At 36.7% G+C, this 14,483-nt stretch overlaps 1 protein-coding gene across 1 annotated transcript; it reads right to left on the bottom strand.

Annotated features, from left to right (window-relative positions):
* Positions 1 to 7,522: 7,522 nt before the first annotated feature.
* LOC142353894 (uncharacterized) lies at positions 7,523 to 13,939 on the bottom strand. The gene is made up of 3 exons (XM_075406123.1): positions 13,473 to 13,939; positions 9,485 to 9,745; positions 7,523 to 9,013 (listed from the first exon to the last, which is right to left on the bottom strand). The coding sequence occupies exons 1-3, from the start codon at positions 13,755 to 13,757 to the stop codon at positions 7,913 to 7,915; spliced, it is 1,647 nt and encodes a 548-aa protein (XP_075262238.1). The 5' UTR covers positions 13,758 to 13,939; the 3' UTR covers positions 7,523 to 7,912.
* Positions 13,940 to 14,483: the final 544 nt, after the last annotated feature.

Raw genomic sequence — 14,483 nt, 5'->3', positions numbered from 1 at the left:
GCATTCAAATGACCACATTGATGCTCAATTGCACGTTTTTGGCGTTTTTCGAACGTTCGCTTATTTCAACTTTATGGGACAGACTATATCTACTCTTTGGCTGTTTAAATTTTGCAAATGAATTTAATAAGGCAACCGCCTATTTTTTTGTTCTCACAAAAAGATTTCGAAACTATTTGCTTTCGAAACTATTCGCTTCGAAAATATAAGATAAAAATTATCTTCCAATATCTAGTTTCGGGAGATTTTTATTTTGTTGAGATTCTGAGAAAAATTATGAATCGCAGCTCGACAAGATGGTTCCAAATGAGAAAATGAAAAACATAATTTGTGAAGAAAAACCTTGTCTCATTACTGGCTCCTGAGGGCCGCATGTTCATGTCTCACTAGATTGTACTCACAGGCGATACCTGTTCTTATTGTTTTGTAAAGAAACAAGCGGGGAAAAATTTTGTAGCGCTGAACGGGCGCTACCATGCTTTTGCAATTTAGACAAAAAGTACGCAATGATCTCAGCAAAACTTTTGAAAACTTCATCTCTCAAAGGCTGGAAATCAGTTCCTGAATTTTTTCAAAAACTTAAGCTTTTTCGAATTCTATTAAACTTGGTGCCCAAAAACCCTTTATAAAACTCTCATGATTTTTGACGACAGGCAAAGTGTCCTATGATGAAAAAAAGTTAGAAAAAATTCGGAAATAGATTTTTTTTTAAAAATCTAAAATGGGTCGAAATTGTAACTTTTACAAAGCATTTAGGTAAAATTTACAAACCTAACAGTTCAACACAAACATCAGGTACGTTTTTAATTTTCTCCTCAATTCACCTGTGAATTTTCTCCTCAAGTTCACTCCTGATACATTTCAATTTAAAATATAACTTCTAAGTTAAGAAAATTGACCCATAAACGGTTGGATGGCAAATTGCGAAATGATGGGAAAGTTTCACTGTTCGCTATAAATCGCCTGTCTGATCATGCCAACAAAATTGCTAATCGTATTCCCCAAAAATTATCATGCTTTCTGTTTTCTCCAAAAAATCATTATGCTGAAAAAATTGCCCCGAACCCGGGGTTTGTATGTTAGCAGGAAACGATATGTTGGCGAACAGCTAGCAAAAACGAGTTGATAAAAAAAGCATTTTTGCGAAATAAGCAGAATTGCAAATTTGCCATAAATTTCAATAGCATTATCTCTGAGTTTCGACCACCAAAATTGAGGTTAAAGAAAATAGAGTATAGTTCTGGAGAACCTTGGGCAATTCGAGCAACCTCGGGTGCAAGCGCCCTCGATTTTGAGCTCCAATTGCGATAGGCTTCACAGAACTATACTCTAGCATATACTTGATGAGGGGATAAGATATAGCCGCTAGTATCAAAACCAATAATCACTGGAGATAGTCAGGCTTGCTGGATGTATCTTGTTTCTACTCTTGGTTTCGTCTTTATAACTCTGCAGTTTTTCTCGCTTTGCTGAGCAACTGCCGCTTAAAAGCACTTTAAGCAGAATGAGCGAAAAACTAGCCTATAGAAGTCAGATTTCGCGCAAAAACTTCACGCAACAAGCTTTGACTCACGATAAAGCGAAACATTTTTATTCGACGAAGTAAGAGAAAAATGAAACATAACACATAACATGAAGACTCCGGAACCGACTCCAAGTACACATCCAAATAAGCCTCAGCCAACCACTCAATAAAATGATCCCAATATTCAACTAATTCATCTGAAACAAAAACGTAGCAAAAACATAGCCAGAAAAGTAACAAAAACGACTAAAAGAGTCAGGCAAAAAAACCCTCATCTAACCCTACCTATTTCAGAAGTATGAAAAAAGAAATGAAAAAGCAATATAGAGCAAAGAAAACGCAATATGAGAAAAGACATAAAAAATCAATATACGATATAAATGTGGGTAGGTAAGTGGCGGTGTAAAGTGGGGGGGGGGGGGGGGGGGGGGTTGGGGGGAGTTAGGTGTGTGTGTGTGGCAAGGCGTGGGGGCGTAGTTAAGGGGGTTGTATAGGTTGGAGGGACTTATATGGGACCAGAAGGGATCGGACATGTTGGCAAACAGAAGTCAACGTTCTAAAACAGAAGTCAATGTTCGAAAACGAAAGTCAAATTTCAAGTCATGACCAGCTAAAAAAAGCCTGTAGAATCTCAATACTCCTCTTCGAGTAAAAAAACATGCAAAAATTCAAAACTGATATCTGGATAAAATCAGATAAAACTCCTTCAAAATTTTTGACCACAACAAATATGTGCGATTAACTTGCAAAGCAAATTCAACATTTAATAAATGTCTATCATATGATATGAAAAAGCTGGAAACGGTACGCACACAGGAAACCATGAAAAGGTGAAACAAAAAAAGTTACTCAACTCCTTAGAAACCGTTGAGATGCTACCTCACGACAATTAATCTGGAAAACAATTTACTACAAACATACTACTGCTCGAAAAGAACCACCTATTGTATGGAACAAAAACGCAAATCATCAATGAAAAAATGCAAACAGCGAAAATTGAACATTGAAGTGTCAACTCTTAGTAGCAGTATTACTTAGAACGCATATAAAAAATTCTTAATTAAATTGTGAACAAGGGATAATACGAAAAGCCTAAATGAAGAAAGAGTATACAAAACATTTAAAAATCGTGAACAACTAAATTCTACCAAAAAACAACAGATGGTACAAAAAATGATTAGTTTACAAGAACTGCTATAAAAGCGCCCAATAAGGCAAGATTGGAGAAACAAAGCTCAAAATTGCATCTTAAGGACTAATATTTGATTGAAACGTTTAAAAACGATTCCAGAGTTATATTAATAACATAGACAATTGATTAAGACCTTAAAACTCAAAGACCGCTTTGAAAAAGCCGCAGGCGGCCACTCGCTCTCTCTCGGAATGATTCTTAAACAAAAAACATAGCTGGCAGATTGCCAGAAAATAGCCACAGTAGATTCGTAGATCGGCAGTCTAAAAAAACAGTAAAAAAGATAGACCAAAAAAATTTATCTTTTCATTGAAGGCTGATCTGTTATATTTTGATTAAAAATCTGTATAAGTTCTGGCTGCCTCCATTAGCTGATCTCAAATAACCTTCATTTAGAGCGACACACACCCATTTGACCTTATCTCTTTGAATTAAAGTAAATAAAAGTCAATTTCAAATTGAGGAAGTCATTGTTGAGAGTGAGGTAAGTCAAGTGTGACCAAAAATTTAATCACGCGCATGAACAAAAAAACTCGCTCCACTAAGAGCGAAAAATGACGTCACACATGCAATTCAGTTGAAATTGCATGAACGAATGAACAAAAAGTGGCTGTGACGTCATATGGTTGTAACAAAAATCATGACGACGAAATAAAAAAAACCAAGAGAAGGCCAATAATAGCCTCAGCTATCGCTGTGCTGCTATTAAAAATCATAGATTAACCTACACAGTTCTTTTGACGAGCGGAATTTGACCTTTTCTAAAACACATCCTCTAAAAACAGAAGTCACCGATTTCAAAAATAGATAAGCATTACTCCTATTCTCGTCGTAAAAATAGGGCCACTATAATAGATGGCTGAAAAGATTAGGGCGGCTATTAAAAACTGAACAAAATGTAGACGCGATTAACAGAATTAAAAAACCGACTAACATCGAGCGAATTGCTTTCAAACGAACTGCGAGCGGTTGGCTTTGTCAGTAGCTAGCCACTGTTTAGAGAGGCTAGCTTTAGCTTAATTGAAGGGGCGTGAGGTGAGCGCAGCGGTGGAGGGAGGTGGGCACTCACGGCCTGAACGATGTGCCGGGGTGGGGATTGGGGGCGGGCTGATGTGGAGGCGGGGTGTGGGATCAATTTCTCTTCACATTTTGTTGTAGCATTTTGTTGTTTATTCTTTTGCAGCACACAGTTGCCAGGTAGTTCACACACACAATAGAGCTTTCCAAACAACTCGAAAACTGATTGCAAAACTTTCTCTACTAAGAATGATCAGTCAAGTCGATTATCTATCTTGTTCAACAGAACAGCACTCCTGTAAACTTTTTTCCGCCACTTTAGTGGCCTCTACGTACGCTCCAGAACTTTGTAGAAGCACAACCGAAAAACAATCGGGATTCAAGAACAGAATTATAGTAGTCAGAATTGATGTTGAGCGTGGCAACAGTTTACGATTTTACATACTTTAATGTTTCACTTAAGGTTGCCTACACTGAAAAATTCGATCAACTTTTCTCAACACCGCAAGTAGCTCAAACTTTTTTTTGTCGGCTGCTTCAGCTAGGGGGAGACTGCTTTAGCAAGAGGAAGTAATAAGATCAATTAGGAGCTCCAAAGGATATCATTAGAGCTTATTTTATAGCACACTGAAAATGAAACCAATTTTGACGCAGCTCTGATATTATTTAAATAGTATCACTAATTGGAATCAAATTCTCGCAAGGGTATATGACACACTCGATAAACTTAATCCATCAAGCAAAAAAAATTGCATAAATGAAAGAAAAAACCAATAACTAACGTTCAAACTGACTTCGCTCAAGAGCAATTACTCAAACTTCATCCCAGAGCAATTCAAAACAATTTCTGAATGATGCTCTCGAAAAACACCTTAGACAAAATTGATCTCAGAACTTCAAAAATTTTACTTGCTATTTAAAAACGAACTTTAAAATAAATAGCCTGACTCTGGTTAGAATACAATTGCCAAAATAAGGCGTTAAAACATGCAAGCGTGCAAGATGCAGAGCGCCAAAAACATCACTGCGCCCAAAATTCGTCAAATTTTTTGCCATGCCAGTCTCCTATCGCTTTATAAGAATCTCACTTTTTACTTATTCAAAAGATGTTCAGTTTTTACCGAGTCGCTTCTTTATAAGAGTTAGAACAAAAATCCTAGCCCCCCTGGGGCCCTCCGCCAGGCAATCTAGCACAATCGTCATCGTGTCAGGGTCTTAAGTCCGGATTATAAGTTCTAACATATAATCAGGGACTAGTAAGGCTCCAGTAGAACTACTCAGAGACTTAAGACCTTCGGGCTTTGTCAAATTATTCCGGTTTTCAGGATAAAACGTCATGAAAATTCGTCAGTCAGACAAAAAATTGCGTACAAAAAATACAAACAGGACCAAGAGAACAGGATATTTGAGCTTAAATCGTAGTTGCCCTGACTTCAGGACAAAAGGCCAGTATGGGAGACAGTTTATGTTCTAACTTTGAGAATCAAAACGGTTAATATGAGGCTTTTTAAAAAGAGTTGAGAGAGTCAAAAGTGGTATGTTGTTAGTGAGCCGGGGCGATTAAATAGGGCAAGAAATTTGGGAAAATGTGCGGTAAAATAATATCAGCAAAGAGTACGTGTTTTTACAAGCATTTCGATGAATTACCTAAAAAACTAATCAAAGCATAAAACCGGATGAATTGCTCTCGAGCGACAGACGGGGGCAATTTAATTTAGAAGGGGTGTAGCTTAAAAATATCTTATGGGGGCAAAAAACGCCCCCACGGACTCCAACCACGGACCTCCGGGATGACAGTCTGACATCTTACCCATTCAGCTAAAATGTCTTCGATCTCATTTCGCTCACAAAATGCAGAGCTAAAGTTTGAAAGGTCACTCAAGAGTTCAAAGAATATTCTAGAACAAAAACTTAAAACACGGTCAAGCAAAAATTTGCATAAAAAGGACGTTTACAATAATAATTGCTTCAACCTTCGTTCGAGAGCAATTGATTAAGTTCATCTGCCTTCAGGCTTTAATGTCTGACTATTTCACCCTCTAAAACGATTGCTATTAAATTTGTCAGGGAGCAACTAAAAAAAACAACATTGTTCAGAACTGGATAAAACTGTTTGTTTTTCACCTTCTCCACGAGACGGTGCTTCGTTGTGAAAACATTAAGTAAGTAAGAATGTAATGTAAAGTAAACAACATCTACATTTTAATTTTAGAGAAACATCATTCAATTGAAGAGCACAGGATCATCGAACTAAATTGACATACTAAGCATCTGTAAATCATTACTGTCTGAGTTTAAAGAATCAATTTGGATGTTAAGTCTGCTTAATTCAATGGTAGATATTTACAGACACTTGTCTTAATGACAACAAAATGATGCTTCATATTTAGTTATGTCTAAATTATGTCCTTTCACTAACAGTAAGAATAATTATCATTATTTATGTTAACAGTACTCTCTATGGGCAAAAGATGGAAATGATGTAATAATATTAATTACTCAAAAAATAATTATTAACAGGATCAGATCTGAGAGAATTATGTGCCAATATCTATTATGAGCGATAGTGACATTAGTAGCTAGATTTACGTGACTATTAAAGGACAAAAATATTCCCCCAACGAGAATTGAACCGTCCCCCTTCACGGCGATGAAACGAAATATTACCACAAAAGTCAACTTTCAGCTGAAATCAGTGGAGGTTTTTTTCCAACAAATCAGCGTTTTCGTAAACTTTGTAAATCTAGCTACAGACAGAAAATATTATACGATCAACATATATTTAATCTGAATAACTTCTGACAGATTAAGTTGAATTTTTTCTCAACAATTAATGCCAGCATTCTTAATACTCAAATTGCTTCCTTTACTTTTTTTTTAACCAGATATGGATTAAATTTGCGTATTTACTTCAGTAATTTCAGCAACAGTATTTCTCAGTTTTATTTGACCTTGAATATGTTTCGAACAAAATAGAGCAAACACATTGCTCTCCAATACAGCCTGGCTAAAGGAAACATTTACAACTTTGAACTAGAATCAGAATTAAAAATCGATACGTGAATGGCTTTCCATAACCACTGCAAGTTATAACAACCACTATATAATAACTATCATAACTAGGAACACTAGTACGAATTCGGCGGCAGTTATGGAAACCAGAAAAACGTTAGAAGACAAAAAAGACTCAAAATGCAATGCAACTGAAAACGTTAGAAGCAAGATTAATTCAGGATAAATTTCCATATTTCAAATTAATTAAGAGCAAAATGCATCATCATCATCATCGAGCAAAAAAAACTTCAACCTTACTATAATCACGCCAAAATAACCTCAGCATAATTTTGAGCAGATAGGGAGCTGTTTCCTTTCGATGATAAGAGTTTGGCCTTGTATAATTATTATTTTTTACACATTTATTGTCAGATTGAGAGAAAAACCTAAAACCTAATGTGGATTGGATATGAGATAAGCTTAATAGGCTCTATTTGTTCAACGTATACTTAGCCAGGGATTAAGCTATGAAGACCAAGAAAGAATAAAAACATAATAAGAGGTAACAAGTCCGAGATCTTAAGACCAGTTGAAAAACGATTAGTACAACAGCTTTGCAAGTAGAGATTGTGGTTTGAATCCATTAATAGTCCATTTTCACACAGTAGCTGGGTTTGTTTAGACCCCCCTAACATTTATAATGATAAATAATAATCGCAAACAAAATCTCCTGAGCTTATACAGACCATAATCAGCGAAAAACATGCATTTAATTGTTCACAAATAATAATAATAACAGAATTTTGTCAAAAGGAAACAGTTCTCAGAAAAGCAAGGATTGAGATTTTGATTATCCCAAATTATTCAGGGACAAAATTTAACTATATTCACTGCTAATCTAAATCTTTGATGAAATTTGAGTATACAATGAAACCATATACACGCAATGGATTTTCATTAAGGTTTATGGTCCAGCAATAGGGGGTAACAAGGGTAGATGGGGGGGGGGGGGGTTAAGACGATTGATGTCAATTTTTTTGGGAGTCCCTTAAGAGATCTAAATCTCTTCTTACCATTAGACGCGATCTAGGCGTTTCAGGTACTGATGAGGTCGTTGAATGGGGGGGGGGGGGGGGTATCAGATATTATGGATATTATGTGCAAATAGGGTTAAATTTAAGAGTTCAGGCTATTCCGTTGGGTAATGAGGCTTCGTTTTCAGGCGTTAAGGGACTCACACTTGCAGCTGAATTCTGGTTCAAACTGGCCGCGGAGGTATTTGCATTATGAAAATCCGGATCGAAACAGCCGTTGGTGAGACAGTTCGAGGCTGCTTTTGAGAACTGTTCAACCTCCTCCGCTACCGAGGAGCGGGTTGTTGAAATACCCAGAGATTCAGCATCCATAGCACAATGACGACCTTCATCGTCGTCTTCGCGATCTGAGGTGCACGGGGTCAGCGTCACAGTCGAGGCATTTGAGCTCGAATCGCTGTCAGTATCAGATATTATATCCGTTTCTGAGCCATATCTGTATTTCATCATTCCCCCTCCTCCCCCTCCACCCACGCCATTCCCGTGCAGATGATTGGGAAAATTGGATCCTGAGTCGTGTTCGTTACCTTGGGGTACACCATCGTATGAGTTTAACTTATTTGGAACACCTCCTCGGATGTAGTCGTTAATATTTGATGGCCCATTGACCAGCGAAGCTTCTTTCTGATCTTCGGGCATACCGTTCATAACTACGTCATTTGGGACATTATTGGATCCAATACTCGCATCATGTCCTGAATTCATCGGTGCTTGATCACCAAAGAACGACCCCGAGGAAACTGACATTGAGTTCGGATTCGCTGAAGGGAAGGAAGCGTTTTCGGCACTAAACAACGCCGCTACTGAATTCGAATTACTGCCACTTAGGCCAAGCGACGGCCGTTTTTTGACTGTTTTGGACGGATAGTCGAAGTTTGGAGACTGGTCCGAGTTGCCGTTCTCTGAGTTGTCATCCGACAATGGCGAGTTCTCGCCCGTCTGAGGTGCATTAGGGGTAATCAAGTCCTGGGCTCCAGGCATGGCAGGTAAAGCGTAAGGATTTGAGGATACCAGTCGAATTCTGGACTGGAACTGCTTGCTTACAAATAGCAGTTCTCTTAGGGTTCGGTTCTCGTGCTCTAGTTGTGCTATTTTCTTTTCGGCCGCGCAGGCAGAATTCTCGTCAAGTCTCACGACCTGTTGCATGACTGATACCATTTCGAGTATTTTGGCATTCTTCTGTTCTATTTCCTAAAACGAACCAAATATCCAAGTGAGGTTTAAGCTGGTTTCAAATATCGAATAATATCGTTAAGATCGAGATTCTGTTTCTAAAAGGATAAGGTCAAAAATATCAGACAAACTCAAATCAAGCGAGCAGTACTTAACTTCAATATTACTCGTCTTCTACCAAAAATACGTTTCCAAAAAAATTGTTTCCCAGATTCTATTAGATTTGAGAAAGCAGTAACCTATTGTAATCCATTATTTTCCTTCCCTCCCACCGATACCCTAGTAGGCATATGATGTTTAAACTCCTCTGAGGTACTATTATACAAAGCAACGCGTAAGATCACAACACATTTTGTAACTGGGGATCATAAGCGTCCCTTGAGCTTAACTTTTGTACAAACTACCTAATCATAACAACTAAGTTATCAACTCTTCCTGACAGATGCTGGCTAGTTAAGGTTAGTGTTAGTTGAAGTTGATAGTACTGACCTGCTGATTGATAGTATTTAAGGATGCGAAGTCTAATCTGGCGTATTGGGATAGAGTAGAAACGTGTTCCCTGTATTTACTCATGATCAACTCCATCGCATTCTGGTGTTCCTCCAGAGCCAGTTTCAACTCCTCGTTTTCCCTTTGGAGACTTTTGATCTGTCTGTTCTCGTACTGGATTCCCTTGATCATGCGGGCCCTGTGATTCGAGTACGGACGGGGTCTGTTGTTCTCGTTTATGGCATCTACTTCGTCTTTGAACTGTGAACAAATAACAACAATCTTGTTGCAAAGATTGTTACAAAATCAAGAAACTAAGATACTGTAACAACGTCGGACAAGGACACTTGTTCACTTTTGGTTATCATCGTCAGAAAAAATTTAATACAATCGTAAAACGAAACTCGCGTAAAAAGACAATGCAGTTTGACTGTGTTTAAAAACGATAACATGTGCAGAGCTGCGGAGGTGTTGGAATAAGTTTTTCTGCTTTTCGCACGTTATTTCCCTTATCTACTTTTAACTGAACTTTTATATCAGTATTTCAAGCCAGAAAATAGACCTCAAAAGAGTATTATGGCTGCATATTATTGGCAACCCCCCCTAAACGCATGTGCCATAGATTTACATAATGATCTCCTATGTTATGACACGTGTACTGTAATGGGGGTGCAGAACGTACTGGGGGGGGGGGGGGGGAGGTGATGTACGGAGAATATCCGAGATATTTATTAGACCAAATTTTGTTGCAATAGACGGCTGGTAAATTTGTTATTGTTAAATAAGTGAGAAGACAGTCAGCCGAACAACAAATAAGGCCAAAACTGAAAAAGAAACAATATTTTAACAGTCCCCGCTATAATTAAAGAGACCAAATACCAGGACAACAAAAACAACAAAATTACAGGTAAAACTCAAAAACCTATCAATAATTCACCTAAACCACGTTGTCAAAGTTAAACAACCATAAGCTGTTAGCTAAAACACATTAAAAAGGTTCAACTACGTTTTTTTTTTAAAAAAATCCGATGGCACAATTCCGTAATGAGAATAAATGGCGAGACAAAAATAAAATGGAAAATGTCAAAACTTAACAATACTCATATTTTATGAGAATAAATGTAGATAACGTCGGGTGAATTGCTCTCAAATTCTTAAGCACCACCCTTCATATCATGACTTTCTCACGCAGCCCTTCTCGACCATTTAGGTGAATTACATACCTAGATATCTACGAGAACTACTCAGCGACTGCAAGCCCTCAGGGCTTTAACTGTCGATACTCTTTTCGGGGACGGGATTTCCAACGGTCAGACGGAAAAAAACTACAAGGTGAAAAGTTTGTAATACAAAAAGTCTCATAAAAAAGACCAGCAGGCCTAGAACTATTGCTACGAACTTCGATTCAAATATTGCAAAATTTAAAATTAAATACGGGTAAAACTCCAAAATTCACTATTTTTATGAATGATTATTAATACTGATCTCAAAAAATGAACGTCCTAATACGTCCTAACTGCTGCAATTCAAAAAATTTCATTGAGTAAACCAAAAATTAGACCTAGAAACGAATAGAATTGGAACTGAAAACTATTCATTGAAAAAGACCAAAAAACAGCAACAACAAGTCAAGTCGCCGCACAAAACAGCCTCCAGAAATATAATTTTTTCAAACTTTTCAAACCAGAAATATAATTTTTTAAGTTTTTTCAGATGTTTTTACACATTTTTCAATGACTTTGATCTTTCAAAACGGGATAAACAGGTAAAGCCCAGCTGGCATTAAGTTTCATTAGAGGCCCAAAGAGCTTTAGTAGTCCCTCAAGTGCTTAGAGTGGTGCAGCTGCTGAAATGGCTTTAATTTAAGGTTAAAAGGACTTTTTGTTTTTGGGCTCAAAATGGTAATTTTTCATGTTTTCTGCAATTCTTTTGAGTTTCTTGTTTGAATAGTCTTAAGTTGAAGTTTTTTTAAAAATGATGAAAGTCTTTTGCGGGACAAAACTACTTGTTGTGGCCATTTTATGAGCTATCTGTTTTGGTACTACAAACACAAACACACAAAATGATACTAATTTTTGCAATTTTTTTCAAATTTTTGAAAACTTTTCGTCCTTTTTCGAGTTTTTCTAGCCTCAGGGGCCAAGGGAATCTCCTTTAAGGTTTGATAATAGGGCACCGCATTGTTTCTAGTAACAATGGAATGGTTTTCAACATTTTAATGTCTCGAACTTAAGAATTTTTGATAAAATCTGCAATATTTTTAATTTTTCCAAGTGCCAGAAAACCTATTCTACAGTCTGATAAAAAAATACTGCATGCTTGTTAGTGGCAATGGAAATGTTTTCAACAATTAAATTTTTCGAATTTTGAAATTTTTTGATATAATTTGCAATTTTTTTCAAGTTTTTTATTCAATTATTCTTGCCTCAGTAGCCAGCCAACCTCCTCCAGGGTTTGATAGTCTGTTATTACATAGTTGCTATGGAGCAATGGAATGGTTTTCATTTTAATAGAAAACTCTATTTTTTCTAAAAAATTGCCTATCGATCTTTATGAGCCAATGAATTTTTTAAGGCTTGGAATTGGGTTCCTGGATAGCCTTCAGAGACATAGAAATGACTCTGAAGAAGATATTAATATCACAATTTTAAGCAGCATTTCATTAAAATTTGCAATTGATCCCATTTTTTGTCAGTTTCTGAGTGAATTGATTTTCAAGTGCCAATGAATTTTTGCCAGGTCTTGCAGATATAATCCTGGACCGATTTCAGAGATAAAAATTGGTTTTGAACATATTTTTGAAATAGGTATATTTAAAGGGATCAAATTGTGCCTTCGGGGTAAAATGTTCAAGAGTTTTAGCAATGAGTATATTTTTGTTTAGTTTGTTTGATTGTTTTAGTTTCTCTACTCTCAATTTTTTGAGATGATTTTGTGTTTTGGCTGACATTGTTCAATTGATCTGCTGGCCAGGGAGAGTATTTCTTAGTTTTTTATTCAATTCTTTGGATTGTATTTCAGAAGATATTAATATCACAATTTTAAGCAGCATTTCATTAAAATTTGCAATTGATCTCATTTTTTGTCAGTTTCTGAGTTAATTGATTTTCAAGTGCCAATGAATTTTTGCCAGGTCTTGCAAATATAATCCTGGACGGATTTCAGAGATAAAAATTGGTTTTGAACATATTTTTGAAATAGGTATATTTAAAGGGATCAAATTGTGCCTTCGGGGTAAAATGTTCAAGAGTTTTAGCAATGAGTATATTTTTGTTTAGTTTGTTTGATTGTTTTAGTTTCTCTACTCTCAATTTTTTGAGATGATTTTGTGTTTTGGCTGACATTGGGCAATTGATCTGCTGGCCAGGTAGAGTATTTCTTAGTTTTTTATTCAATTCTTTGGATTGTATTTCAGGAATTGTCCTGCTGTTTTTTTTGCTTCATTTCCTGCTTCGGCGTGACCAAAATAACCACTAATTTGACCGTTTCAAAAATCATCAAATTGTCAAAAAGATATTGAAAGACAATAACCTGTAAATTTGAAATGTGAAAATATCACAATTAGAGCAATGATAGCCTCACTGTCGCTTCGCGGCTATTGAAAAAACGAATATGCAGACTTGACAAGAACCTTCTGTCACTTTTCAGAGAAATAAGGGAAAAATTGCGAAATGCAATACAGATTTATTTAAAATGATTGTATTAAGGCTCTTAAAAGACTACAAAAGGGGGGAGGGATTCATTACTAGCAGTCAAATATTTGAAGATGAACAAAGGTTTATTCTCGAATCAGTTCAAATTACGTTCCATTACTTAGAAAAAATATTTTTGTACCGACAACAATATAGAAGACTTGAATTATAATGGATGTCGTAATGGCTAACAACAATAGGTTGGACCACAAGTCGCGCGCGAAATAGGTTTAATATGTTAAACTGATGACCTTTAATACCATTAAGTCATGAGCAATAACTTTACATTAACAAACCTTCTGCATAGATTCAATAGTTTTATTGACTTCTCTAGTTTGTGTAATTATGTGCTCCACATTATTATCGTGTTCTGTCATCCTTTCAGCCAGCTTTTTGGCAGTTTGCAGCAAACTTTGGATCGTACACGAAGATGATGAGGCTCCTCCACTACCATTGTTGTTATTATTGTTATTGGGGCTGTTGTTGTTATTGGTACTGTTGACGGGTGCAGTATTGGATAGGTTAAAATTGACACTCATGCCGGGAGTGCTTGTCGTTCCCGATGCGGTTGCCACTGCCATGAACTCGTCAGAAAATTTGGTGTCAAGATTTGACAACACTTATGCTATCACGTTGCATCTCGTGAAGTTAAATACAATGTAGATGGTTCTTAAAATCGGTAAACTCTCTATAGCGTGGCTCCTATCAAGCGGAGTTTCACTGAAGCACGTCGTACAAAACACTTCCTCGAAGACATTTCTGTTATCTAAAATTCAATCGATCGCTTAGAATTATGTCTGCTTTCAAATTTCCTTATACGATTTCTGCGTAGAATCTTTCATTAGCAGCTACCGTTCTTGAACACTTCAGCTGAGTCTGAGCCCCCCCCCCACGAAATTAGAGCCCCTATTATGATATGTTTACCATGATTGAGTGTGCTCGTCAACAACCTTAATCCCAACTGGAACGCACTTAATCCTAATAAATCAACTGGACTCGATGGTATCTCTGTGAAAATACTAAAATCTACGCTTCCGGTTATAAACTGCACTTATAAACAGTTCATTTTCCCGAGGAAGCTTTCCAGATTGTCTCAAACAGGCACGCGTTACTCAGCATTTCAAAAAAGGCTCAATGTTTGAGATGAGCGATTACCGACCAGTATCAATCTTGCCTTTTGTTAGCAAAGTCTTCGAACGTGCTATGTATGCCAGATTGTAGAGCTTTATGAACAAACGATTCAATGAAAAAAAAATTGGCTTCCGAACTATATGTAGTTCGGTATTGGCAATCGCAGATATAGTTGA

Source organism: Convolutriloba macropyga, chromosome 15 (assembly GCF_964194025.1).
Source record: "Convolutriloba macropyga chromosome 15, txConMacr16.3, whole genome shotgun sequence".
Lineage (NCBI taxonomy): Eukaryota > Metazoa > Xenacoelomorpha > Acoela > Convolutidae > Convolutriloba > Convolutriloba macropyga.
The sequence above is the reverse complement of the archived record's forward strand: the minus strand, read 5'-3'. Positions and strand labels throughout refer to the sequence as shown.